Genomic DNA, 27,609 nt, shown 5'->3' with positions numbered 1-27,609 from the left:
TATTAAAGAAAATTATATTCAGTACATAATTACTTCCTGTATATACATGGTATACAGCTGTACTTTTTTTTCATCCTTATTTTTGGCATCTCTGGGTATTATTTTATATAGTAATGACTGATATTTTACACACTGACTCAATGCATGGGAGTTCAGCATCTGCATCTGTTCTTCAAGTGAATGTGGTTAAACAATACTATAACTAAAAATGCCACCTGAGACAGGAGTGACTCATCTAATGCAGCTGTACCGCTTGCAAGCTAGCGAGGTGAAGGCTCCTGCTGTCACCACAGCCACTGCTTTATCCTCCACAGGGGAATGTATTTTGATCTGTCGCATGTGTGTGTCACGACCATTCTGGTGGTTACTGAGCACTGCAATCTGGACCATGTATGTGCGAATGGGTCGGTCATGGATGTCCTTCAAAGGCATCAGGAGCCACCCAGTAGGTTCATGTAGGTCCACCACTTCAATCTCCTGCAGGTCGTTAAAATGGGTCCCACACCGGATGGAGATTCTGTTTGTAATAATAATACAATTCAGCAATGAAATTATAAAGCATGTTATCTGTAGTGGCACAAAAGCCATGCCAGTAACAGTTTACAGATAAAAAATAAACATCTATAGTGCATTTAATACAAATAGTTGCTACTGTATATGTAGAAATGGTAAAATGTAGTTGAATGGGCGAAAGAAGGTGTATGTGGGTATATGTTAAGAAGCAATTTCCTAAGTCCAGTAGTTCACCTATGACACCAACAAAGGACAGGTCACCAGCAGCCCTCACATATCACTTTGCTTTTACATTAATTAATAACATATACCAGTATATACATTCTTTACAGCAATATTCCATTTTTCATCACAAAAACATTTCCACTGACTCCATGTTGTAATATATTCACTTTGTCAAATGCCCAACAATCAGTTTTTCAAAAACACATTTAAGTAATTTTGAGGAGGAGACCTGTAAGTATTTCACCCCTTTGTCTAATTTTTAACTTGTGCTATCTGGCGGGTAGTGTAAGGGTGCATCTGTATAGAAAAATAACAAAACAAGTACGAAATACTAGACATAGGACTATATGAAGCTTTGGTAGTGTATATGGAAGTGAAGTATCTTGCATGTGAAAAACCCTTGGGAGTGACTGACAAACAGGGGTGCTCTGAGATGCCCATGTATCTACAAATTATGTGCAGGTGGTTGGGCCTGCAAAGTTGTTGTTGTTTTAAAGCCAGGATTCTAGGGATCTGACTGGTGAATGAATAAGTGTCTGCCCTCTTCACTGGGCATACCTTTGACAGTTTGTCCCCTACCATGGTTTCTCTGTCTTTGCCTCTGGACCATACTGTACCCCCTCCTTTAGATCAGGATGATGATGATGATGATAATAGGTACAAAATATGATAAGTGTTAACTCTTTGAGATTCCGATGACGTTTTAGAGTAATTTCATATCCAACCTCAGAGATTCCAATGACTCGTTTATGCATCATTTTAAGATACCTTGGTAAAATATTTACCATAAATCGTGTTTACGTATCATAACCAGAAGACTCGAGCATGATGTCGCGGAATGCTTACTCTGTTCGTGCCAGGCAGTAGTTTTATTGTTTTGCATGGTTTAAACCTGATTTATAAATCTTTTTTCTTGCTGAATATTTTCTATGGGAAGGTATAAAATTTTTGGTTTTTGCCTAACTTCAACTCGTCATTCTGACTTTTTATTATCTTTGTTTTCATTTCTTGAAAATACTACAATAAATTACAACTATTCAGTTTCAAAATAACACCACAACCAGCATACTATCATAAAAAGTGTACTTACTCTGACCGGTCAAAGAAAAAGATCAAGAAGCGAATATGCTGCCGACTCATAAAAAATTGTGCATGTTTTTCCTTTCACTTTACCACGCAACAAAATGAAGAAAGAACCATAATCTATATATCATTGTAAAGGTAATTTATTGTAATTTTGCATGTTTTAAACCAGGCTTATACACCTTCATCAGGTTTTTTTACAGAACATTTTTCTACAGCAAGGAATAAAATTTGGGGTTCTGCCTAACTTCAACTCGTCACTTTGACTTTTTATTTTCTTTGTTTTCCTTTTTTGAACATACTACAATAAAGTACACCTATTCAGCTTCAAAATAACACCACAATCAGCATCGTATCATAAAAAGTGTGAAATACCAGCGCGGCAGGATGAGCCCGACACCACCACCCCAGGAGGAGAGAGTGAGGGGGTGACACCCACCCCAGAAGGAGACAACAGAGGGGCTGACTTACCTGGGCAGGTGTCCAGGCAGCAACGACACATCTCCCTTGCGACCCGGCGCCCCTCTTCTGTGCAGCCAAACCACCCAGTAGTGTACAAAAAAAGTACACTACTCTCCACCAAAGGAAGTGCTCGACAGAATCGGGGTGGGACTTGCAGTGGCAAGTTCCCAGGCACACCCTCGGACGCCGAGTCTTCTGGATCGGCTCCTTATTTTAGGGAGGACTCAGGAGGAGCCTCTAGGGTTGCTGTTCCCCTGCCTAGACCGAAGGAGGGCACGCTCCGTCGGAGCTGCGGCGGAAGCCCAGAGAGTACATCCGGTCTCTTTCTCCTGACGTTACAGGCACAGGACCTTCCCAGACGGAAGGAGGGCACGCTCCGTCGGAGCTGTGGTGTTAGCCGAGAGTGTACGTCCGGCCTCTTCCTCCTGACGTCCCTGGGACAGGTAACCCCAACCCGACGAAGGGAGGGCACGCTCCGTTGGAGCTCCGACACTAGCCGAGAGTGTACATCCGACCTCTTCCTCCCGACATCTCCAGGGCAGGAGGCCCTAGCCCTACGACAGGAGTGCCTGGAGTGCCCTCGTACCCCTGTTCCATGTAGGAGCACAGGCAGTGCCCGACGGGGCTGCCTCATGGAAGGAGTCACCTCCGGCTCACCCCAACGTCCTGGTGTTAGCGCGAGGTGCCACTCTTTCCAGCTCTCTCCTTGGAGGGCTGGAGCTTCTTCCCCTACAGGTTCCCCTCCTGAGTCCAGACGAGACGAGACACCCTCAAGGCCCGGAGTCCGGTCCCTGCAGCCTGGGTCACCCTAGACGCTGACGGGCTCCGCCAGGACCAGAGGCCGCAGCTCTCCCCTGTTGGCCTCCCCCTGTAGCAGAGGCCGCAGTCCCCAGAACCAGCGGGCCTCCCCAGACGCTCGCCGAGACCCAAGGGTCTCTCCCGGTGCAGGCGGCCGCAGTTCTCTCCTGACGGCCATCCTGGACCGGAATATAGGCTGTCCTACCTCGGCAGCAGCATCCTCCCGGCTGACACTTGGGCCGGGACTCCACCAGGCCCTCCCCCAGACCCCGAGGACAACCAAGGGCTGACGGCACACTGCCCGACTTCTGGCCCTCTTTGGGCCCAGTCCCAAGAGCCCAGCATCCTGTAGGGCTGACACGGCGAGGAAGCTGCCTCAGACACCGCCCCATTACTCCCGGACTAGTGGCAACTCCACGGGCCCCACTGTCCTGTACAGCTCCCTGGATGGCCTGCCTCCCATGCCCGGCCGCCACTTGGAGCTCCCTGCATAGGCCTTCTCCCCCAAGGGCCGTGGCCTCCTCTCTGCCAGAACCGTGAGTGACAGGTTTCGTGATCATATACCTCCCCAGTGTCATGGCCCTCCCCCTCTGATTCAGTGAACTATCAACAATCCGTTATCCTGTGTTCCTATCCCCATACGCAGCATGTTCTCCCCCCCCCCCCGAATATACTATCCCCCCCCGTCGATGAATCGAGCCCCTGTGAATCACGCGCAGAGTGTATAGCCCCAGTCCCGGGTTGAGACCCCCCCCCCCTCTCTCGGACAGTGACAGACAAGCCCGCACCATTCACATAACACAGCAAGATCTCAGGCTATATCCCCCCCCCTCCCCTTCTCCTCCCAACCCCTGGTCCAACTCCCCAGAGAGTAACCCTCCCTATCCTCATTAAGCCCCTCTCCCCTCCATGCCCCCAGTGTGACCTATGGTATATTCTCGGCCTGTGTGACACGTGTACAGAAGCTAAGTTAGCTAGGGACTTCCGTATATATCACACGGAGATGACATATTAGCTAGGACTCGTTTATGTCCCGCGAGCACCTAGGCTTAAGAATAGTCCCTACGGGTATACTGGGTTGTGTTATATGTCCATCTGTCTGTGTTAATGTACTACCTATATTGGTGACATATTGCTTGTGATATGGTGAGAGAAATAGCCCAGATGTGAGACAAAGATGCTGAACTAGATAGATGAGTGATTGAGATAAATATCAGTGTAAAGCACTGTGTAACTTCGACTCTGAGCATAGAACGCTGTGTGTGTGTACTGTAATTGTTCTGTACAAATACTATTGTATTTGTCTGCCTGTGGTATTTGTGTTTTCCCTCCCTTCCTAAAGATGACCCGGTCAGGAATTAAGGACCCAGAGTTGCACCGTAACTGGACCCGAGAAGTCGGAACACAGAATATGCTGCATAACAAAGTGTATTTACATTGACCGATCAGAAAAAAAGATTGCAAAGCAAATAAGCAGCCGAGACTTTTAAAAATTGTGCATGTTTTTCTTTTTGCTTTACAGTGCAATAAAATGCTGAAATAACCATAATCTAAGTATTACTGTAAAGGTAATTTATTGTAGTTTTGCATGAGATTTATACAGTATATCTTTATTATTTTTTTTTTTTTTTTTTTTTTTTTTTTTTGCTAAACTTCAACTTGTCATTTTGACTTTTTATTTTCTTTGTTTTTAATGAGACAGTGAAGGTTTATATCCAAGGGATGGTTGGGGTTCATTGCTCATGTAATGCCACTCAGGGATGAGTGAGGCTGGTCACTCTCATCTTAAATGTCAGGACCAACTTGCCTAGCCCTGGGCTCCTATGCTCCTCATGGGGCAATGTAGGGTTGGATGATGGAAGAATTTCCTTTTTTAAACATACTATGATAAAATACAACTATTCAGCTTTAAAGTGGCACCAAAACCAACATTCAGTTATGAAAAGTGTATTTACACAGAGCGATAAAAGAATAACATAGAAGCATGAAGTTGTAGGCCAGCACAAGAGCGGCTGACTCTAGCACAGACATGATCTGCCCAGCTCAGAAACCTGATTAGGTTAGTATTCATATTCACATAATGAACATTGATTTAAGTACAACACATCAATGGTAGTGGTATCATACCTACTAGGAGTGTAGCTCTCATCTGCTTTGTAATCTGCATATATCCAAACATCTTGTATAGTCGTCTTGCGTCGAAACTGTATGTTGACTAAGTGTGGCTGTGGACCATCAGACTGCCAGTATGTGTCCAGGCAATCATCACGCAACTGCTCTACTCCAAAACCTGATGTGCATGATTATACACAAAATACGTAACTATAATAAATTAGACATACTGTAAATGGGACAGTCATAGCACTACCGGTATAGTTCATAACGGTCCTCTTCTATAATCTGTTAACTACTGTACTGTACAGTACAGTACAGTAGACTGTGAGCCTTTACAGCAGTTGCTGCAGTGGCCCCAGGCTCACCTGGATGTGAACTGACCTTTCTGCTGACTCTGACCTTTCTGCAATCCACCATCCTTCTTTCCAGGGATGAGGAGAGAGTTGAGGGACACCTGTGTAACCAGGTACAGTAGCATGTTTGTCTAGCACTGCTGCCTGCTATGGTTATACTGGGCCAAAGTGTGTTGTCCCTCTGCAGCACTTACAATAACTGATACATGGAATAAGGTATCCTGAGTGGTACATTGTTAATATTCTATTACTGTTTAATGAGATTATTACTTTCTGTAGCTTAATGAGATATAAGTGGAGGCATCCACCATCAACTCACTTGATTCAGTGCTACCATCAGGTGACTTAACACTGAATGATAAGTCAAATGGTTTCGTGTAGTCCAGGAAACCATTTACCATGCTACGTGGTACCCATAAAACCAAAAGGATGGTTGGTGGTGGAGGTATAGTGGATTAAGGCACCCCAAACGGATATGGCTCACAAGGGTTTACATCTGAGGGATGAAAAGGGTTTATTGCTCACATTATGTCATTCAGGAGCAAGCAACTGGTCACTCTCACCTTAAATATCTGAATTAAATACATAGCCTAGGTCCAGAACCCTATGCCCCTGATGTGGCAATAAAAGACTAGATGACAGACACACAGACAGAACTACATAAAACTAAACCTGCTAGACAAAACCAAGTTTGAATCAACAGACAGGCTGTGGAGGCACCTCAGACACAATCCTCCACTGCCTTAATGGGAGATGCAAGAACTATTTTAAGTTCAATACCTCCTTGATTATGTGCTTTGCCTCTGCAGTTGACTGATTTATTACAACTGCCACAGTCATAGTACAGTACACTGATTTTTTTTTTTTTTTTTAATAACAGAACGGAGGTAGGAAAAACAAATGAATTTATAAAAAAAATCCATACACCAGATTACTGGTGTCCTCCATTCATAAAATATCTGTAACAGTTAGACTTGAACAGCTGTGGGTTGAAATTTGGAGGGAAACAACTCTGGGGAAGCGAGTTCCAGAGAGATGCAATTTGGGGAATGAAAGAATTCTGATAGGTAGAAGTTCTGCAATATGGCTGAGTGACATTCCAGTCATGAACGCTACTAGATGCCCGTGTAGCAAGAGGGAAGGCATGGAGAGGTGGCACCAAGGACACAACTTTGTCCAAGCATTTGCCAAAAAAATATCTGTAAAATAATGAAAGGGAGGCAACATTCCTTCTTATTTGCAGGGGAGGTAGTTTATTTGTAATGGCAGGGTTGTTAATAATTCTAACAGCTTTGTTCTGAATTTTGTCAAGTTGTTTTAAAGCAACCTCTCCACATCCATTCCACAAAGGTGAGCAATATTCAAGCTGAGAGCACACATGACTCTTATAAATTATAGCTAACTGCTCATCAGAGAAGAAGTTATGGACTCTGTACAATAATCTAAGTTTCTTTGAGGCAGTTTTAGCAAGTGACCTAACATGAGAGGTCCAGCTGAGGGCATTGTTAAGTAAGACACCGAGAATTTCAATACTTTTGGAGATGGGAATATTAGTAGCACTGAAGGTAATGTACGAATCTGGCAATATCTGTCTATTAGTAAATTGTATATATTTAGTTTTACTAGCATTAAAAAAGACAAGGTTGTTTTGTCCCCATTCACTGACTGTAGATAGGTCTTGATTTATGGAGATGGCTGTACTGAGTTGAGAGGAAGAGATATTAGACTTTGTAAATGGTTGTCTGAGTGTGAATGAACTATGTAGTGTTGTCATCTGCATATGGGTGGATGGGACTGTGGGTGACAGATAAGAGATCATTAATATGAACCAGGAATAGGGTTGGCGCCAGAACTGACCCCTGCGGCATGCCGGCATTAATTGAGTGGAAATTGGGATATACATCATCTACTTTTACTCTTACTTTCCTGTCACTAAGATATGAAGAAATCACAAGAACAAAAGACGTTAGTCCATAGCAAGGGAGTTTGGACAGCAGGGAACGGTGCCATACTCTGTCGAAAGCTTTAGAAATATTAAGAGCTACTGCATGAGTTTCTCCATGTAGAGCAATTGATTGACGAATGGTATGAGTTAGGAGACTGAGTATGTCAATGGTGGATCTTTTTTAGCAAAAACCATATTGTCTATCATTAATTAAGTTGTTGGATTCAAGATGTTTAATAATATGTTTATTAACCCCTTAAACGTTGCGTTTGCAACGCTCGCCAAAAAGGACATAACGGCGGAGCGTCGCGTTTTTTTATTCAAGTTAATTTTGAATAAACGCGGGCAAGGATGTTCCAGCTGGTATTGTCTATCAGTACCACCACCCTTTAGCTACAATTAGCATATTTTACCTTTGTACTACTGACCTCCGTTGTTGCCAAGTATCGCGTTTTTTCCCCCCTCCCCCCACCACCACGGCCTGGCCAGCCTGGCTGTGATACATGGCAGTGCTCTGACTGCTCAGAACTGTAAATCTGCGCTCTCCTCTCACAAGCAGTTTATACTAACAGGAAACGCTTGTTTCCCCAGTTGTAACACTAGCTTTTTTTCGCACGGTTTGCCCCTGTTTAGCGTCAGTTTACCGTAGGCTTTCAAAGTGACATTATGGCGAGTTCTAGCTCTTCCGAGTCAGTGCAAGCAGCCGACAGGAACGAGAATAAAGTGACGGGCGTAAGGCAGAATAAAAACGCGCCGCGGTGATCTTTTGGGAAGTAATATGATTGAAAATAATGTAGTATACATGTTTTTAGCTGTGAAAATGGAAATGTTTGTTGAGTTACGGGAAGACCGCCGCCACGCTGCATGTCGGCCGTACGCTCCATTGATTTTAGCCTTATTTTCAGTGCTTATTGTACAAATACGGATTCCAAACTACCTGTACGTTGTAGTATAAAGTTTACTGTGACAGAATGAGGCTGTGGTAGAGGGGAAACCGGGTTGCTGGAGGTGTGAAAGTGAAGATTTGATTACCCAACTTTGCAAGTCTCCACAAGTCCTTGGGTAGTCCATGAAGGCTCAACACCTGTCTCTGGAGAAAGCTGAATGTAAGTACTATCTGCCATACCAAGTATAATGTTCTAGGGTTAATCTCTGATTTTTGGCTAATATTTTCCTACAGGTACTCAGACCGCGATACAACCCCACCACCCGGGGGGGGTCGGCTGTCCATGGCCGCGCATTAGGGGTTAATGAAAGTTTCAAATACCTTACCAAGAGAAGATGTGACAGCTATTGGTCTGTAATCAGAGGGGTCAGAGGACTTCCTTTCTTCGGAACTGGGTGGATATTGGCTCCTTTCCATGAATTTGGGAATAAAGAAGTATGTATGCCAGCCAACTTTTGAAGAATGAAGAACCCTTCTTCCTTTTCAGTTACAATACATGAAGAAATGAAAAAAAATGTTATTTTGAATGAGTACTAGACAACATACCAGGTTTGCAGGATGAGAGTGACCAAACTGCTTGGCTCCCTACTTCCCTCACTCTGCCAGATCTCTCCTCTCGGGCAGGGTCTGGTTCTACACCTGATGCTCGCACAGAATTGTTCAGAGACATCATGGCCCACGTAATCTGTAAACAAAATATAAAATTAAAAGTACATTAACAAACATTTTACTCATATTTCTCAATGTTTGCTTCAGTTTCACCACATGAAACTGATGTGTTTATGTGATTTACATATTCACTACCACATCATTCCTCTGCTTTATCCTGGGCTTTAGAAAGAAGCTAAAACAAATATTAAACATTTTCTCTCCCTCCCTTTTCATATGTGTGTGTGTGTGTGTGTGTGTGTGTGTGTGTGTGTGTGTGTGTGTGTGTGTGTGTGTGTGTGTGTGTGTGTGTGTGTGTGTGTATGTGTGTGTGTGTGTGTGTGTGTGTGTGTGTGTGTGTGTGTGTTCTTACCTAATTGTTCTTACCTAATTGTATCTTTACAGGAATGAGTCAAGCTCGTACTGTCCCGTGTCTTAAACCATATTTATCGTACATATCCTTAAATTTGTGAATTGTTTTGGCACACATTATTTCATTCGGTAGTGCATTCCATTGATCAATTGCTCTGTTTGGGAAACTGAATTTCCTTACGTCTTTATCACCTCTCTTCTTATGCAGTTTTTTGCAGTGTCCACTTGCTGATGCTTCTCCATATGTTAAGTAATCATTTATGTCTATTTTCTCCTTTCCTGATATGCATTTATATAGCATTATCATGTACCCTCTTTTCCTTCTCTCCTGTAGTGTTGGTAGATTCAGTTTATTTAGTCTTTCTTCGTAGCTTAGGTCCCTTAAGCTTGGTATCCATCTTGTAGCAGCCCTTTGAACTTTTTCAATCTTGTCTATGTGCTTTTTGAGATGAGGACTCCAGACTACTGATGCATATTCCAGGGTTGGTCTAATGAATGATGTTATTATCCTTCTTAGCATGTCTTCATTTATGTATGTGAATGCTATTCTCATATTTGCAAGCAGTGTATACATGTTCCATACCTTCTCGCTGATGTGGTCAGCCGGAGATAGTCTGTTATTGATAATCACACCTAGGTCTTTTTCTCTTTCTGATGTGTATAGGGTTTTATTTCCTAACTTATAATCCCAATCAGGTCTTTTTCCACTTTTACCAAACTTGATTACATGACACTTGTCCACATTGAATTCCATTTGCCATGTACTACTCCATTCATGAAGTTTATTTAATTCTTCTTGTAGCTCTTTACAAGAGTCTGTGTTAGTAATTCTCCTTTGTATTTTTGCATCATCTGCAAACATATTTAGATAGCTCTCATTTCCAGTGTTACTGTTTATATCATTTATATACACTAAAAACATGATTGGTGCCAGCACTGAACCCTGTGGTACTCCACTAGTCACTTCTTTCCATGATGAGTAGTTTCCTCTTAGTACTGTCCTCATTTCTCTTTTTATGAGAAAGTCTTGCATCTAACAAAACAGTTTGCCTCGAATTCCTCCTTGATGGTACAGTTTCCATAAAAGTCTTTGGTGTGGTACTGTGTCAAAAGCTTTCTTGAGATCTAAATAGATACTGTCCACCCATCCTTCCCTTTCCTGTATTGTGTTTGTTACTCTGTCATAGTAGCTCAACAGATTAGTAACACATGATTTTCCTTTTCTGAAACCAAACTGTCTTTCTGTTATCATACTGTGTTCTTCTAGATGATTTACCCAAGCTTTTCTTATAAGTTTTTCTAATACCTTGCTTACAACACTGGTCAGTGATACTGGTCGGTAGTTGAGTGGATTTTGTCTATTTCCTTTCTTGAATAAGGGGACAATATTTGCTTTTTTCCAAATATCAGGTAGTTTACCTTGACTCAAGGATTTCTTGAAAATTAAAAATAATGGTTTACATAACTCCTTTGCACATTCTCGTAATACCCAACATGAAATTTCATCAGGACCACTTGCTTTTCCTCTGTCTAATCTACTTAACTCCTCCTGTATTATTTTTTCTGCTATTTGTATATCTGGTAGTATGTGCGGACATGCGTGTTCCACATAGTCCCTCTCAAAATTTTTTTCTTCTGTATAAACTAATTGGAAATTCTTATTTAGTGCTTCACATATATCTTTCTCTTGCGCATAAGTGATTCCCTCGTCCATAATGGATTGTATTATATCTTTTACTTTAGTTTTGCTTCTGATATAGCTGTAAAACAGCTTTGGTTGATCACTACTTTTATTTATTATATCCTCCTCAAACTGTTTTTGGGCTTCCCTCCTTATTCTTGTATAGTCGTTTCTTGCCTGTTTGTAATTATTGTACGCCCTTTCACTATTGTGTCTCCTGTATCTATTCCGCAACAAATCTCTTCTTTCTTTTGATTTTTTACATTCTGTATTGAACCATTTCTGTATTTTCTTATCTGCTTCTTTGTGCTGTGGGATGTACTTCTGGACTCCTATTTCATAATATTCACAAAATTTTTTATATACAGCATTTAAATCATGTCCTCTAAGCTCATTTTCCCAATCAACTTCTAAGAAATACTTCTTTAGGTCTTGATAATTTCCCTTTTTATAGTTTAGGCTCTTTTTGTAACTATCATTGCTGTTTACTATGTCATATGCTATCCTGAAGTTATAATTTAGTACTGGATGATCGCTTTTGCCGAGTGGAGGGTGATATATTAAACTGTCAATATCATTTTCTTGCCTTGTAAATATTAGATCTAGCACTGAAGGTACATCAAGTCCTCTTTTTCTGGTGGTTTCCCTCACATGTTGCGTTAAGAAAAACTCTTGTACGAGATCCAGGAGCTTTTGGTCCCAACAGCTTTCTTGGCTATTTATATCTAGAGTATTCCAATTTATATTTGTATTGAAGTCCCCAGTTAGTATAATTCTTTCCGATTTCTCTTCCATTTTATGTAGCAATGATCTTACACTCTGAATTGTACTCTCTGCCAGGTCCTCATATTCGTCTCTTTCCCATGTGTTTGATCTGGGTGGCATGTACAAATTGGCTACAATTACTTTACCTTCAGATGTGTCGATCTCTACTGCAATCAGTTCTACTTGTGATGGTATATCTACTTTAATTTCCTTGACTTTTAGATTTTTCTTAGTTAATATTATAATTCCTCCTCCTTTTTTTAAATATCTGTCTCTTCTCCATATATTGAATTCCTCTAAGTTTAGTATGTCATTTGATATCCTTGGTATTAATTTTGTTTCAGTTAGGCATATTATTTGTGGTTCATTTTCTCTGACATAATCATTCATCTCTAATAATTTAGATACCATTCCATCCACATTTGAGTACATCAGCTTTATCATCTTATTTATATACTTGTCATGACATGGTTCTACTACCTTCCTCCTTTTTCTTCCATCCTGTTTGTGTACCACTTTCGTACCTGCAATCCTATTACTGTACTTTGTAAAAAAATTTCTTCTTGTCCTCTTCTGATCTTCCCTCATTTTTTGTTTTTGCTTCCTCCCTTTTCTCTTTCAGTAATTCCAGTTCCTCTTGTGTTAGGCATCTTTTTATCCATACATTTTTGAACTCCTCTTTTTCCTTAAGATTCTTTGCATTTTTTAGTATCTCTTCCACAGTGTTTACACTCTGGAAAGTCACTTTTAGAGGTCTTGTCTTGCTTTTCTCATATTTCCCTAACCTTTTGTGTTCCTCTATGTCTTTACTACAGATTTCCTCTGATACTTCTTTCAGTAAGCTCATTACATTTGCCATCTCCTTTTTGTCTCTTGTGATCTTGTTTTTAACTTCATCCTCTTCTATACCAGTGATTACTGTTGATTTGTTTATCTCTACTGAATCTCTGACTAACTTTGGATTGTTTTGGATTATTCTTTTCACCTCCTTTTTAATGCTTTTTTCCTCCACCCTTGTTTCTAAGTCTTTCTTTACTTTCACCATTTCTGCATACGTGGTTTCTACATCATTTTTGTAGCTTTGCACAGCTTCATTTACTTGTGTTATCTTCTCCTCAATATCACTGCTCTGGTCAATAAGACTGCTAACTTGCCTAATTGTCTCTGTGTCATTTTTGAACTCTTCCATAACACTCTCGTGATTGACTACTGTACTTGCCATTTCACTAATTTTCTTCCTAAGTGTACTCAGTTCCACGGTTAGTTCACTGATGGTTGTGTCTTTCTTATTGGCCTCCCTTCCTAGTTTTTCTATTTCTTCCTTTTGCAAGTGCATCTGCTTCTTTATTTCATCAATTTAATTTTTGAAAGCCATTTCTAGTTTGTTTACACGTTCAACCAGTCTATTGTGGGTCTCTACTTCAACCAGTTCTTGGTAGAAATCATCATTTTGCTTTTTACCTTTATCCCTTTTCTGTGTGTGTGTGTGTGTGTGTGTGTGTGTGTGTGTGTGTGTGTGTGTGTGTGTGTGTGTGTGTGTGTGTGTGTGTATTTACCTATTTGTAGTATACAGGAATTGAGCAATGCTCGTGTTGTCCTGTCTCCATAACCACATTTATCTGGTCTACATTTACACACATGAATGTTTTTCTCCTGCATCACCTCTTTGTCTAAGCTGTTCCAAATATCTATGTATTTACCTAATATACCTAATTGTGATATACACGAAATGTGCTATGCTTGTGGGTTTCCGTCGCTGTTTCTCAGTAGGTCAAATTTAGCTTTAAACTCGTTTAAGTTTTTAGACTGGACGATCTCTTTGTCCAGACTATTCCATAAGTCTATACTTCTATAAGGAAAGCTATATTTCTTGATATCCTTCAAGCAGCTTGGCTTCTTCAATTTCATTCCGTGTCCTCTTGTTACTCTCTTATCCCATACAAACAGATCATCTTTGTCAATTTTATCTACTCCCATCATGGTCCTGAACACTACAATCATGTTGCCCCTCTATCTCCTTTCCTCTAAGGAAGGCAAATCCAGCTTTTCCAGCCTCTCACTGTATGACAGATCTGCCAGACTTGGTTGCTGTTCTTTGTATTCTCTCAATCTTGTTTATAGTTTTCTTTTAGTGTGGGGACCACACTACTGCTGCATATTCTAACCTGGGGCGGATCATGGCCACTATCAATTTTTTCATCATCTCCTCATCCATGTAATGAAATGCTACTCTTATGTTAGCCAAGAGTTTATATGTCTCTCTAATTGTCTTGTTAATAGGTTTTTCAGGTGACAAGCTATCCTGGACCAGCACTCCCAAATCCTTCTCTTCTCTCACTTTTTTGATTGGTTCATTACCCATCATATAATTCAGTGATGACCTCTTGGTACTTTTACCCATTTCCAATACTTTGCATTTTTTGGGGTCGAGTTTCATTTCCTACATCTGACTCCAATCGTGGATCCTATTCAGTTCTTCCTGTAGCATTTTACAGTCTTCCTTGAGTTTTACTCTCCTCAAGATCTTTGGATCATCAGCAAACAGACTTGCGTAACTGTTCATTCCATCTACTATATCATTTACGTAAATCAGGAACATTATTGGTGCCAACACCGAGCCTTGTGGGACTCCACTTGTTATATCCCTCCATCTGTACATCTTGTCCTTTATTACTGTCCTCATTTGTCTGTCTCTCAAGAAGTCTCTTGTCCACTCCAACAGGTTTCCCTTCAGTCCTCCTATGTGTTCCAATTTTCACATTAGTTGCTTGTGGGGTACCTTGTCAAAGGCATTCTCCAAATCTAAATACACACAATTCACCCAGCTGTTTCTTTGCTGTAGCACGTCAACTTCTCTTGAGTAAAAGCTCAGCAAGTTGGAAACACACGACCTTCCACTTCTGAATCCAAACTGGCTCTCAGCCGAGATGTTCATTTCCTCCAGATATTTTATCCATCTGTCTTTCAGGATTCTTTCGCACAATTTTGCGACTACACTGGTCAGGGACACTGCCTTATAATTTAGGGGTTCTTCCTTGTTTCCTCCCTTATAAATTGGTACCACATTGGCCCTCTTCCATTCCCGAGGCACTTTCCCTTCTTCCAGAGAACACACAATTAAATCGTGAATCTTATCCGCCAGTTGTTCTCTGCATTCTTTCAGCACCCAAACAGAGATTCCATTTGGTCCTGAGGCTTTCCTTACATAGTAATTTATACACTTCCACTTTTGAATGTGTGTGTGTGTGTGTGTGTGTGTGTCATAAGTTTGCTTTAAAATTTTACAGTATGTCTAGATTTTGCTGGTGCTTTTTCAGTTTATTTTTGAAGAAATTAAAAGATGTAACTAACAACTTCCAGCAGTGTTCCACACTTTCATTGTCTTCAGCAGAAATTATTCTTTCCATTTTGTAGTCCCTGAAGTTTTAGGGTTGAACTTGAGACTGTCCCCTCTTGTGTCTGTGGTTTTACAGAGGTATTTCAAGGATGTAAGTGGCTGCTGAAACTGCATAGTGTTCATGTATTGTTTAATACTGTATAATGTATTTCAATCATGTCTACTGTGGATAATCTTCCATGGTATGTATCATATCATTTATAAAAGCTCCAACGTGCTTGTATGTGTCGGCCTCGGTCATCTAATGGCAGATCTCCATGCTGCTCACTTAATCTCCGGCAGCCTCCCTGTTCAGTTCCTTATCCCTGAGGCCACACTCTATGACCTCACCTCTGGTCTCTTTCGGTCTGCCTCTTGCAACTCTACACCCGACAATCACACTTCTCACCTTCTGCATCCAGCTGTCATATCCTTTTAAAGTACAGTATTGAAGCACTCCATGGCCACCAGCGTTGTGTGACGTTTAGCCGATAAATGGCTGCAGGTGTCGTTTGAGCGCTGCCTATAAAAAACAGTGAAAAATTTTGGGAAGTTTAACGTTCTGAATGTCTTCAGACTGACCTACCCTACACTCCCATACACTTCACACGTCAGCACACCGCGCACTTCCGTGATGAGTGGACATCCGAGTTCCAGCTCTCTCCCTGCCCCTACCCCCGCCCAGCGCCGCCCTCTCCGGCCCCGTAGGCTGCTCACCAGCCCCGAGATCAGGTTGGAGCTGTTTCCCCGTGGGGGGGAGAATGAAGAGGACCGAATTGGGTCTGACCTGGAGGTGGAGAGTGTAGTGAGGAGTAGTGACGAGAGTGGTGATGAGTGGCATCACTTTCCTACTACCGAGGGGGACAACAGCAACATCTCCTCAGAAAGTGAGGAGAAGCCACCACCACCTCGACGTACAGCTCCACCACCGCAGAAGAGGAGACGGACAATGGTGAAGCGGCTCTTCACTGAGGGAGAGGAGGGAGAGGAAGGGAAGGCTGGAGTGCAGATGCACTAACTCCACACCATCTCCACCATCTCGCCACCACATCACACCACCGCACGCACCACCTCATCACCCCACATAACCTCTCATGCCACCTCACCACTTCCTACCACTTCATGGGCCACTTCACCACCCCACACCACTGCCCGTGCTACGCTTCCACCCACCACCACCTCCCCTCACCTCACCACCCACCACCATCATGGGCACCACTGCATCACCGTGCACCGCCTCTACCTCACCACCGCCAAGCACCTCTCATGCCCCATCACCACCTCGCATCACCTCTCATGGCCCCATACCACTGCCCAGCACTTTCTGTGCCCCCTCACCACTGCCCAGCACCTCCCATGCCCCCTCACCACCACACCATGCCCCGGGTACCTCCTCCTTGGAACCAGGGGTCAAGTTTGTGCAGCGGCGAGCACAGTAGGAGCACAAGACTGATTCGCAGCATGGGAGGCAGCAGAGAACAGTGCAACTCTTCCCTTCACGTGCCGCCTACAGGTGGAAAGAGACGATATCTTTTCGACCCAGGATGTTTGACTTTGACGAGACAAACTCCGGAATCAGGGACACGACTGGACTGCTGGAGACGAGCTTGATATTAAGCTATTTTCTTGCATTTGTTTGACCTGCACCTCATGACGCACATTTGCGATTAGACGAACCAATTTTTTGCACAAACGACAGCTGACCTTGCACGTGAGGAGACCTATAGGACACGACACTGGACTGATGTGACGGTGCCCACCATGTATGTGTTTATGGCATTGACGATGTTGATGCCCTTAGTGAAAAACGTGCTTGTTGACTACTGGACCACTGATGTGTTGACACAGGTCGATGTATTCAGAAAGTACATGGCATGAACACTTACCAGAACATCGTCAGGTTCCTTCATTCCAGCGACAACACAACCTCGGACCCAACAGACAGTCTGCGTAAGATCAGGATGGTTTCAGAAAACCTCAAAGGCAAATTCCAATGCTTTTTTGGGGTGTTTCAAAAGCTCGTGATCGACAAGTCGCTGATGTTGTTCCGTGGCCGTATCTTGTTCAGGCAGTACATCCCATCAAAATGGCATCGTTTTGGCATAAAGATCTTTGTACTGTGTGACTGTCATATGGGTGTTGTCCTTAATATGATTTTCTACACAGGTGCAACGACCGATATTCCACATAACAATCATCTTCGGATTTCTGGTGCAGTAGTGAAGCGAATGATGGAGAATTTTGTGGGTAGAGGGCACATCCTCTACACAGATAATTGGTATACCTCTCCTGAATTAGCAATGCACCTGCTTTCACGTGGTATTTGTTCCTGTGGCACCGTGCGAAACAACAGACCAAGCATGCCAAAGTTTGGTGATGTTCAGGAAAGAGGCACAGTTGTGTTGTAGTGTAGCACGGATCTTCTTGCCCCGCACTGGCGAGACAAGCATGATGTGCACATTCTATCAACTGTGCACACAGGTGTTCGTCAACTCCAGGAAACGAGACCATGCGACAGGCGAGAGTATTTGTAAGCCAAATGCAGTCATGGGCTACAATCGAAACATGCACTTGGTTGATAAAAGTGACATGCAGATTGGTAGTGTGGAGTGCATTTGTCATTCTGTCAAGTGGTATAAGAAACTTTTTCCATTTGGTGGACGTGTGTGTGCTGAATGCAGATCACTATTATTGCCTAAAATCTGGAAAGACGATCACAATGTGTAAGTTCATAAGCAACTTGGTGTATGAACTTCTACAGAAATATGATCCGCAGTCATCAGTGCCACGGGGGCATACAAGTGCTGTGCAGGATGCACCTGACAGGCTTGCTGCGAAAGACTGGGCTGCACAGCACTACCTGGAAAAGTTACTGCCACCATCTGAAAGCCAAAGTCTGACTAGAGGCAGGAGGAGTGCACCAGTGAGCTACCATGTCTGCGCCACCATGGAAAGGCAGCCACAGCAGCGCAAGTTGACCACCTGGCAGTGCCACTCGTGCCAGGTGCCTCTCTGCCCCCTCTGCTTCCCTGAGTATCATTCCATTGCTAAATGCTGACTGTGTGGACGAGTGCAGTGTATATAGTGTATATTACTTAGTGTAGTGTTATGAAGTAAGATACAGAAGTGTAAGATAGTGGTAGTGTGTAAAGTAGATTATGTTTTGTAAGTGACTTTTGTACAAAGACTGTGTTTCCCAGACGATGACTTATTTCTATTGACTTTTGACCTGCTAGAGGAAGGCAGAGATGGGTAAAAGTTCGCCTGCACTGACTCCTGTCATTGCATCATGCACCTGAGGTGAGTAATTATTTTGCTCTGTATTTATTTCTCAGATGCCAGCCCTCATGTATTTCCTTATATGCTTATTACAATCTTTTTGCCGTAGATAGAGTGGTAATCATTGCAGATTCTGTTTGTAATGTAAGTGAACAGGCATAGGCTATGGAAAATGGTACCTTGCAAGGCAACCGCGTGATATGCTGATTTTATCGTATTTTGACCGCATGAAGGTTGTCCCAACAAACAGCTAGCCCCATTCACTGTGGTGAATATCCATTGCCAATATTTCTACAACTTAAGCGCTCCATTCCAAGCCATAGAATGGGTCTAGGAAGCTGGGATTTGCACTGTTAGGTGCATCTGAACTTCCTCCTCAATCTGGCAAGGAAAAAAAAATCAGTTTTCTAAACTTCAGAAAATGGCCCGGCGTTGGCCAGGGGCACATAAAATTCCGGACTTACGGCCACAGAAAGGTTAATGTACTTATTATTTTAGCTTTCTGGTTATCTCTGACAGGGATTTTGAAGGTCTTGAGAGATTACACTGGGTATGCAGCTAGAGCATGTCTCTGGCTCAGGGAAGATGGACGTCCCAGCCCTGCATAGTCTTGGGTCACCCATGGGCAAGGTGTAGCATCCGTCAACCTCCCAAGTCAGGGAAACGACATTTTTTGCAATATTTTTAAGGTATTAAAGCTAGAATTTCATTAATCAAGCCAAGCCTCTATAACTTTATCGTGAATGCAACATTCGAATTGTTGGTCCAGACCATGGTATCATACTAGTTATTTCCAGAGAATCTTAATGTTATATATACAGTAAGTCCATAGTATGGTAGCTGTTATAGAGATAAATGAGTACCTTATTTTCCATTTCTTAAGTCTTTCTTGTACTTCTTTGAAGTGTTTCTGAGTGTTTTCAAGTTTAAACATTAAAAATATATATATATATATATATATATATATATATATATATACAGCATCCAGCCATCATCCAATCCTACATTGCCCCATGAGGAGCGTAGAAGCCCGGAGCTAGCAGTTGGTCCTGACATTTAAGATGAGAGTGACCAGCCTCACTCATCCCTGAGTGGCATTACATGAGCAATAAACCCCAATCACCCCTTGGATATACATCTTCACTGGTTCAATCCAACTGGAGCACAATAATTACCCACTAAACCACCAGGCGCCAAAATTTGGTTATATGGTTAGGCCTACCACCCAGCGAAGTAAATGGTTTCCTGGTGTACAGGAAACCATTTGGCTTGTCACTCAGTGTAGAGTCACCCACAGGTAGAAGGGAGAAGAAAGAATGAAGGAATGAAAGACAGAAGAGGGAGTGTAAGGTCACCCGTAGGCAGAAGGAAGAGAAAAGAATGGAAGGAAAAGATGGAGGAGAGGACAGGGCAGACACCCGAGAGCAGCACTACACTGAGTGAGTGGATGGTGGGTGCCCCCACCTACCTACCTATATATATATATATATATATGTGTGTGTGTGTTGAAATGTATTCCATCCATCCATCCATCCTTCATCCAATCTAATATCTTATAAATTTGGCCTTTATTTACACTCCCAGTGGCATTGCTGACAGACAAGCACCATCTTGATATGTTAAGCAGGCACTTTGCAACCTCACTTATCCTAGTGTTACTTGTGTCTGTTGATGGATTTTCTCCATACTCTGAGACGCATTTCTTCATTCTATCTATCTATCTATAGCCTGACGCCCTAATCCTTCAGAGGGTGGCCGCAGACAAAACGCCTCCAAGTCGCTCTGTCACCCACCATTTGACTACCCTCCCCCTAATTCACTCCCCCCTCCCTCATATACCTCTCAACTCCATCCCTTCACCTCATCCTCAGTCTACCCCTCCCTCTCCTTCCCTCCACCTCACCTACATACACCCTCTTAGTCAGTCCTTCATTCTCCATTCTCTCCACATGTCCAAACCATCTCAGTGTATTTCTCCTAATCTCAACCACGCATTTCTTTACAGCAGTAAATGTACGCCTTACCTGCAGCAGCAGAAAGACCTTACCAATTCTATTCAGATTCCTCAAGTTTCTTTTCTGTTTCTCTTTTTTCAGTGGGGTAAATTACCTTTTCCTGCCAAAAAAATTTCCCCCATTATTATCATCACATTCCTCAACCCTTTAGATATGATGTTTGACTCGAGTCAAAATGGTTTTCTTTACATATTTTTAACAAAAAACAGCATTTTACAGCACAAAATATTGGTCTGGTCAACAGTTTTTCACAGATATAGATGCCCTCTGATCCACTTGCAATTCACAAGTTCGTTTGAACATTTTAATTTTTTGGCTACATTTAGACTACCTGGGTCTGCCATCCCCACGGACTGTTGTATCTAAAGGGTTATACCATACCTGTGGTTGTTTGTTTCCACCGTAATGGAAGAAACTCATTCAGCATACTCAAAGGTGGATTTTATTTCCCAGTTTCCCTACTGGAGCTTAGGTTAGGTTAAGCAAGGTTAGGTTAGGTTTAGTGGTCAATTTTCGGAAAACTACATTTCTCCATTTGAAACCAAAAATATTTTTTCTGGTCAATTTTAGTGTGATTCGAATGAATTTGGCCTTCACTTTTGTTGAAAATCACTCGTTGTGGAGATAGGCCTACCCAAGCCTGTCTCCAAAACAAGTGAAATCCAAAAAAAATGAAAGTAAAATTCATTCAAATCACACTAAAACTGACCAGAAAAAATATTTTTGGTTTCAAAATCAAGGACATGGGTTGAATCGTATACCCTAACCGGGGGGCTTTGCTCCCCCAGACCCCCCCATATTATTAATCTAACCTAACCAAACCTAACATTAACCAAACCCAACCTAACCTTACCTTAAATGTCTGAGGAGGAGAATGACGCAAAAGGGTTAGCCTCAATCCTCTAAACCCATATGCCTCCGCTCTTTTGAATTTGCGTAACTCTTAAAATTCTTACAGTACCACCAATGAAGGTCTGTCTATAATGCAGGTCACTTCCACACTTCGAGGAGGAAGGCAAAACACCGTGACTGCATAGGAAATTCACAGTTTCCTGATTATTCTTAACAAAAAACAAGCGATGGCCTCGTATTCACTCACAGCACACTCAGTATAAGAGGATGCCATTGTGAAACTGACTAAAGTAAGGGATGTTTGAAGTTTGAAAATCTAACACTATCAATGATTTGATTGGTCCACCTTTTGGCTGATTTTAATTTCATTGGCTGTGATGTCCAAGCATGCGCTGTAATGCATGACATCACACCTGCGAGGTGCTGTGACGGAGAAACACTAACTAGAAAGTTTGAAAGTGAGGGGAGATCCAAGGTAATATTATATACGCTAGGATTTTTACGTTTAATACACCTTTCTGAAAACAAATGTTTAGTGGAACAGATTCAGAATAACATGGCCTACAATGTGGCTGTGTCAGATTTCCTGGATGGAGATATGTAGTTTTCCGAAAATTGACCGGTTTAGGACAGTCCCTTCTGCCATTAGGCTGACAAATCAAACAAGAGTTGTCACAGAGGAACAACTAAAAACAACAGGGAAACAGATTTAACACAAAACATTTGTCACCAAAAATAATAAGAAAAATATAACAGACTATCAGGAAGAACTGATTTGGTAAAGTGTTTCTACTGCTAAAAGTAAAGTGTATGTTTACCCTTTACACCTTTATAAAGTCCCTGGATGTTATTTTTATTTTTGTAAATAAAGATCTAATCACCCAGTTCATTAACATATACCCATTATACCATGATGAAACATATTCCGTATTATGAACTTGCCAACATCAGTGAATGGGAGCTCTCCAAGATTTGTTCATGTCTCATAACGTACATCCTCCAAAATTTAAATTATTGCTTTCAGCTACACCATTAGAGGAGAGGTAGGTACATCATTAATGAAGTCAAAGATAATGAGGAGTGAATTACAGTATATCCAAGGAATCATCAAAGGGAATACAAATCATTTCAATCAATCAATCATTTCCTGTGGCACCCTCGGGGATGCATAGGGCCTCGATGAACTCACACCACCACATCCTATCTTGTGCTAACTCCTCAAGATCTCCCCAACACTCATCTCCAGCTTCCCGTCTCATTGTCCTCACCCACGTCTCTTTTGGCCTTCCTCTACCTCTCCTACCAGGTGCCACCCACCCTGGTGTACCTCGTACTATTCCCTGTCTCCTATACACATGTCCTAGCCACTTCCATCGTGCGAATCTAACATATTCATCGATCGGCTGCACTCCCGTTATTTCTCTAATTCTACTATTTGGTATCCTTTCCCACCACTTAACTCCTAATATTCTTCTAAGTGCTTTATTTTCAAACACCAAGAATTTATTTTCCATAGTCACTGTGCTGTACCAAGACTCGTGTCCATAAATTAAGATACTCCTAACCATTACCTTATAAAGTTTGATTTTTGTATGCACAGAGAAATTGTTATTATTCCAAATATTTTTAAGCATTCCCATTGCCTGATTAGCCTTCTTTAACCTTTCCTCGAATTCAAAGTTCAAAGAACCATCCTTGGCTAAATAAGTACCTAAATATTTAAACCTATCAACTTGCTTTACAACCATACCTCCAATTACACATTCCTGCGCATTTTCCATATTCATATTGATTATTTCAGTTTTTCCACAATTAATAACCAAACCCACCTTGCGACCTTCACTCACCAAACAGTCCAACACTCTCTGCATCTCTTCTGGCCCATCACAAATCAAAACTATATCATCTGCATAATCTAAATCCAAAAGTTTCCTGTTCTCTCCCCAAAGTATACCTGCACCGGTTTCTGTTCCAACACGTTTCATAATGTAATCAATGACCAATATAAATAGTAAAGGCGATAGAACACCACCTTGAATTACTCCGGACTTGACTTCAAACGAATCACTCAGACAACCATCAACCATCACTTTACAAAATGTGTCCTCATGCATGTTCATAATGACCCTCACAAACTCCTCTGGTATTCCATAATGTCTCATGATCTTCCCCATAGACTCTCTCGAAACACTATCAAAAGCCTTTTCAAAATCAACAAAACAAAGACTTAACGGTACTCTCATTTCATTAACTTGCTGCATCAAATGCCTAACTATAAAGATCTGATCACTGCAACCACGTCCCTTTCTAAAACCAGCCTGTTCATCCCTCAGAATACCCTCAACCACCGGCTCCAACCTATTTAACAACACTCTACTGAAAACTTTCAAAGCTATCGGTGACAAAGAGATTCCCCTCCAATTACCACATTCACTCAGGTCTCCCTTCTTCGGACTTTAACAATTACACCATTCTTCCAAACTGATGGTAGTAACCCCGTCACCCATATCTTATTGAATAGCTTGGTCAAGATCATTATTAATCTATCCCCCTCCACTTTAAACATTTCCGGAAATAAACCATCCTCCCCTGGTGCCTTATTATTCTTTAACTGTTTTACTGCTTTCTCCACTTCTGCAAGCCTCAACTCTCCTGTTTCTATATTTAAATCTTCCTGAGCAGACGGTATATCCTCTTCTGGTGGTATTGGTCAATTAAGAACTGTCTCAAAATGCTCTTTCCATCTATTTTTAATATCTCCATCTTTGGTCAATAAATTTCCTTCCCTGGTAGTCAAAGAAATAATTGAAATCAACAAGGAAAATCCCAAAAGTAAATGGATGAAAGAATGCAAAATGTATATGAGAGAGCTGAACATAAATTTTAACAAACTTAAGATAATGAATAAAGAACTGGTAAACAGGATATATAAGTGAGACAAAATATGTTGGAAATCGAAAATGGAGGAAAAACAAAGCTTAAATATTTACAGAAAATGGAAGAAAATTCTGGGGCAAGAAGAAAGCATATACGACAACACAAAAAAATCAGTTACATTATTTACATGCTGAACAAACTACTGTAATTGAACTCAAACGATAAGAACAGACACACCGAGAAACTAAATGCCCATTTAGTGATACTGATCCAGAAAACCTAGAACATTTCATATTGGATTGTGCAAATTGTACTCAAAAGAGATCACTTATAAGGGAACTACAACAATCATACAAAGAAAATAAACAAGAATTAATTGGTGAAATTCTATTCAACTGGGAAAATATTAAAGAAGTAAAGAAAACTCTACATGACTTTTGGAAAATAAAGATACAAATACACACGGGTATTGAACTGATATTCGGTTCTGAAGAATATTGAAAACAAGAAACTCTGTATATACAATTTACCAGTGAAGAAGTGCCGTTATAAAGGCAAAGCTTCTGAACACCATCGCATCGCATCGCACTACAGACAGGCAGATAGACAGTCAGCATGATTTTTTAAAATTAAGTTAGAGTGTGGAGAGGGTGGGGGAATGGAGTCTCGGACCATCACTTAGTGATGGCCAAGGTAGAGCTGCAAAGAAAGTGGTTGAGGAGACGAAGGGGAAGGCAGGAGGAAGCAGCTCCTGCGAGAAGAGTGGAGAAATTGCAAGATAGCGAGAAAATGACAGAGTATAAGAGCATAGTGGAAGAAAGATTGGGAAGGTATGAACTAGAGCAGATGGAAAGGGTGGAAGACGTATGTAAGATATTCATGGAAGAGATAGGCACAGCATGTGAGGCGGTTTGTGGAGTGAGGAGGAGATGCAAGGGTGTGCAAGGGACAGCATGGTGGAATGATAAGGTGAAACGAGCTGTGGAACAAAAGAAGAAGGCATATAGTGAATGGTTAACGAGTAGAGGAAGGGGAGAAGATGAAAGACAGAAGAGAGAGGTATATGTGAGCAGGAGAAGGGAGGTTAAGAGACTGGTGAAGGAGAGTAAGAAGAAAGTGGATGAAGAGTTTGGGAGGAATCTGAGTGTGAAATGGAGGGAGAGTAAGAAATTGTTTTGGAAGGAGGTAAAGAAAGTAAGGCAGTGTGAAAGGGGAAATAGTAGGGGAGTGAAAGATAGGAATAATAGATTGTTGGTGGAGAAGAGGGAGAAATTGAGGAGATAGAAGGAGCACTTTGAGGATTTGTTGAATGTAGAGAGTGAGAGCAGTGCGAGTATAAGTGGTTGGGGAATGGCTGGGAGAAGAAGAGATGAGAGGAGGGAGGAAGAGATCAGTAGGGCGGAAGTAGTGGAAGCGATGAAGAAGATTAAGTTGGGAAAGGCCCCAGGAATTGATGGAGTGTGTGGTGAAATGCTTAGATATGGGGGTGAGATTGTTGTGGAATGGATATGGAAGCTGTGTAGATTGGCTTGGGAAGAGGGAAGGGTTCCAGAGGACTGGAAATCAGGTATAATTGTTCCTTTATACAAAGGAAAAGGGGAGAGAGAAGTATGTGGTAACCACAGGGGTATTTGCCTTCTTAGTGTGACTGGTAAAATACCCGGTACATGGTAGAATACTCACTGATAGGGTTAGGCATATGACAGAGGAGCTAGTTGGAGAAGAACAAGGGGGATTTAGGAAGGGAAAAGGGTGTGTAGATCAGATATATGTTCTAAGATGTTTAGTGGAGAAGTATCTAGAGAAGCAAAGGAAAGTGTATGCTGCCTTCATGAACTTGGAGAAAGCTTATGACAGAATAGACAGGCAAGGTATGTGGAAGGTATTAAGATTATATGGAGTGGAGGGGAAATTGTTGAGTGCTATGAAGAGTATGTACGAGGGAGCTAGGGCTACAGTGTGAGTGGATGGTGAGCTGAGTTAGTTCTTTGATCTCAATGTGGGACTGAAACAGGGTTGTTTGATGTCTCCATGGCTGTTTAATATATACATGGATGGGGTTGTAAAGGAGGTGCAAGGTAGGGCAGTGGATGAGGGGGTGGCTCTAATGAATGAGGGTGAGATTTGGAAGATTCAGGTGTTGCTGTTTGCTGATGATACAGTATTGTTGAGTGAAGATGAATGGGAGTTGCAAGGTTTGGTGAATGAATTTGGGACAGTGTGTAGGAGCAGGAATCTGAAAGTTAATGTAAACAAAAGTACGGTAAAGTTATGGTGTTTGAGAGGAATGAAGTCACAGAGTGTGCAGTGAGGTTGGATGGTGAGGATATGGAGAATGTGAGTGCATTCAAGTACTTGGGTAGTGTGATGAGTAAGGATGGAACTTTGGGGGATGAAGTACGTGAAAGGGTACAGCAGGGAAGGAAGGTTGTTGGTACACTGAAAGCAGTGATGAGAAATAGGGAGGTGTGTATGGAAGTTAAGAAGTCACTGCATGATAGTATTGTGATCCCTACCCTGATGTATGGAAGTGAGGCATGGACCTTGCAAGAGAGGAACAAGTCAAGAGTGAGAGCAGTGGCAATGAGTTACTTGAAGAGGAGCATGTGGAGTGACGTGGAGGGACAGGTTGACGAATGAAAAAGTGAAGGAACGTTGTGGGGTGGATGCTGATGTGGTTGAGAAGATTAGGAGAAATACATTGAGGTGGTTTGGACATGTGGAGAGGATGGAGAGTGAAAGACTGACTAAGAGGATGTATGTAGGTGAGGTGGAGGGAGGGAGAGGGAGGGGTAGACTGAGGATGAGGTGGAGGGATGGAGTAGAGAGGTATATGAGGGGGGGGGTGAGTTGGGGGGAGGGTAGTCAAATGGTGGGTGACAGAGCGACTTGGAGGGGATTTGTCTGCGGCCACCCTTTGCGGGATTAGGGCGTCGGGCTATAGATAGATAGATAGAAGTTAGAAGTCAGCATTTGGACAGAATAATTACCCACTCTCCCTTTTCTTGTAAGCATAAAGAGACACTGTTAACACTGCGTCTCTGTGCCTTATGTTTTACTGATGCTAAATTGATCAAGTTTTTGCTTTTGCCGAATAAATGTGAAGCCAGTTGTATACAACAGTTGTCTTACTAAACTCCGACCGGGTAAGAGCGGCGTTCGTAGAGAGCAAATCCAAATCCGTTTCTAGGATAGTCAAATGATTGCGCAGAAACACTGTATTAAAACTTATTTGAGTAACCCAGTAAAGCATACCATCTGATTGGTTGTATTATTTCATTCGTATAACGTTTGTAAGCATTAT

The 27,609-nt window shown here is 42.0% G+C and overlaps 1 protein-coding gene across 1 annotated transcript; it reads right to left on the bottom strand.

The window, feature by feature from the left end:
* APC10 (anaphase-promoting complex subunit 10) lies at positions 1-27,391 on the bottom strand. Its single transcript, XM_080278788.1, has 4 exons — positions 27,296-27,391; positions 8,987-9,125; positions 5,209-5,371; positions 1-517 (listed from the first exon to the last, which is right to left on the bottom strand). Exons 2-4 carry the CDS (start codon positions 9,111-9,113, stop codon positions 232-234), a joined length of 576 nt encoding a protein of 191 aa, XP_080134914.1. The 5' UTR covers positions 9,114-9,125; positions 27,296-27,391; the 3' UTR covers positions 1-231.
* Between the last annotated feature and the right edge of the window lie 218 nt (positions 27,392-27,609).

The sequence above is a fragment of the Coenobita brevimanus genome, chromosome 75 (assembly GCF_032717465.1).
Source record: "Coenobita brevimanus isolate Jiangsu-jjx chromosome 75, ASM3271746v2, whole genome shotgun sequence".
Lineage (NCBI taxonomy): Eukaryota > Metazoa > Arthropoda > Malacostraca > Decapoda > Coenobitidae > Coenobita > Coenobita brevimanus.
The sequence above is the reverse complement of the archived record's forward strand: the minus strand, read 5'-3'. Positions and strand labels throughout refer to the sequence as shown.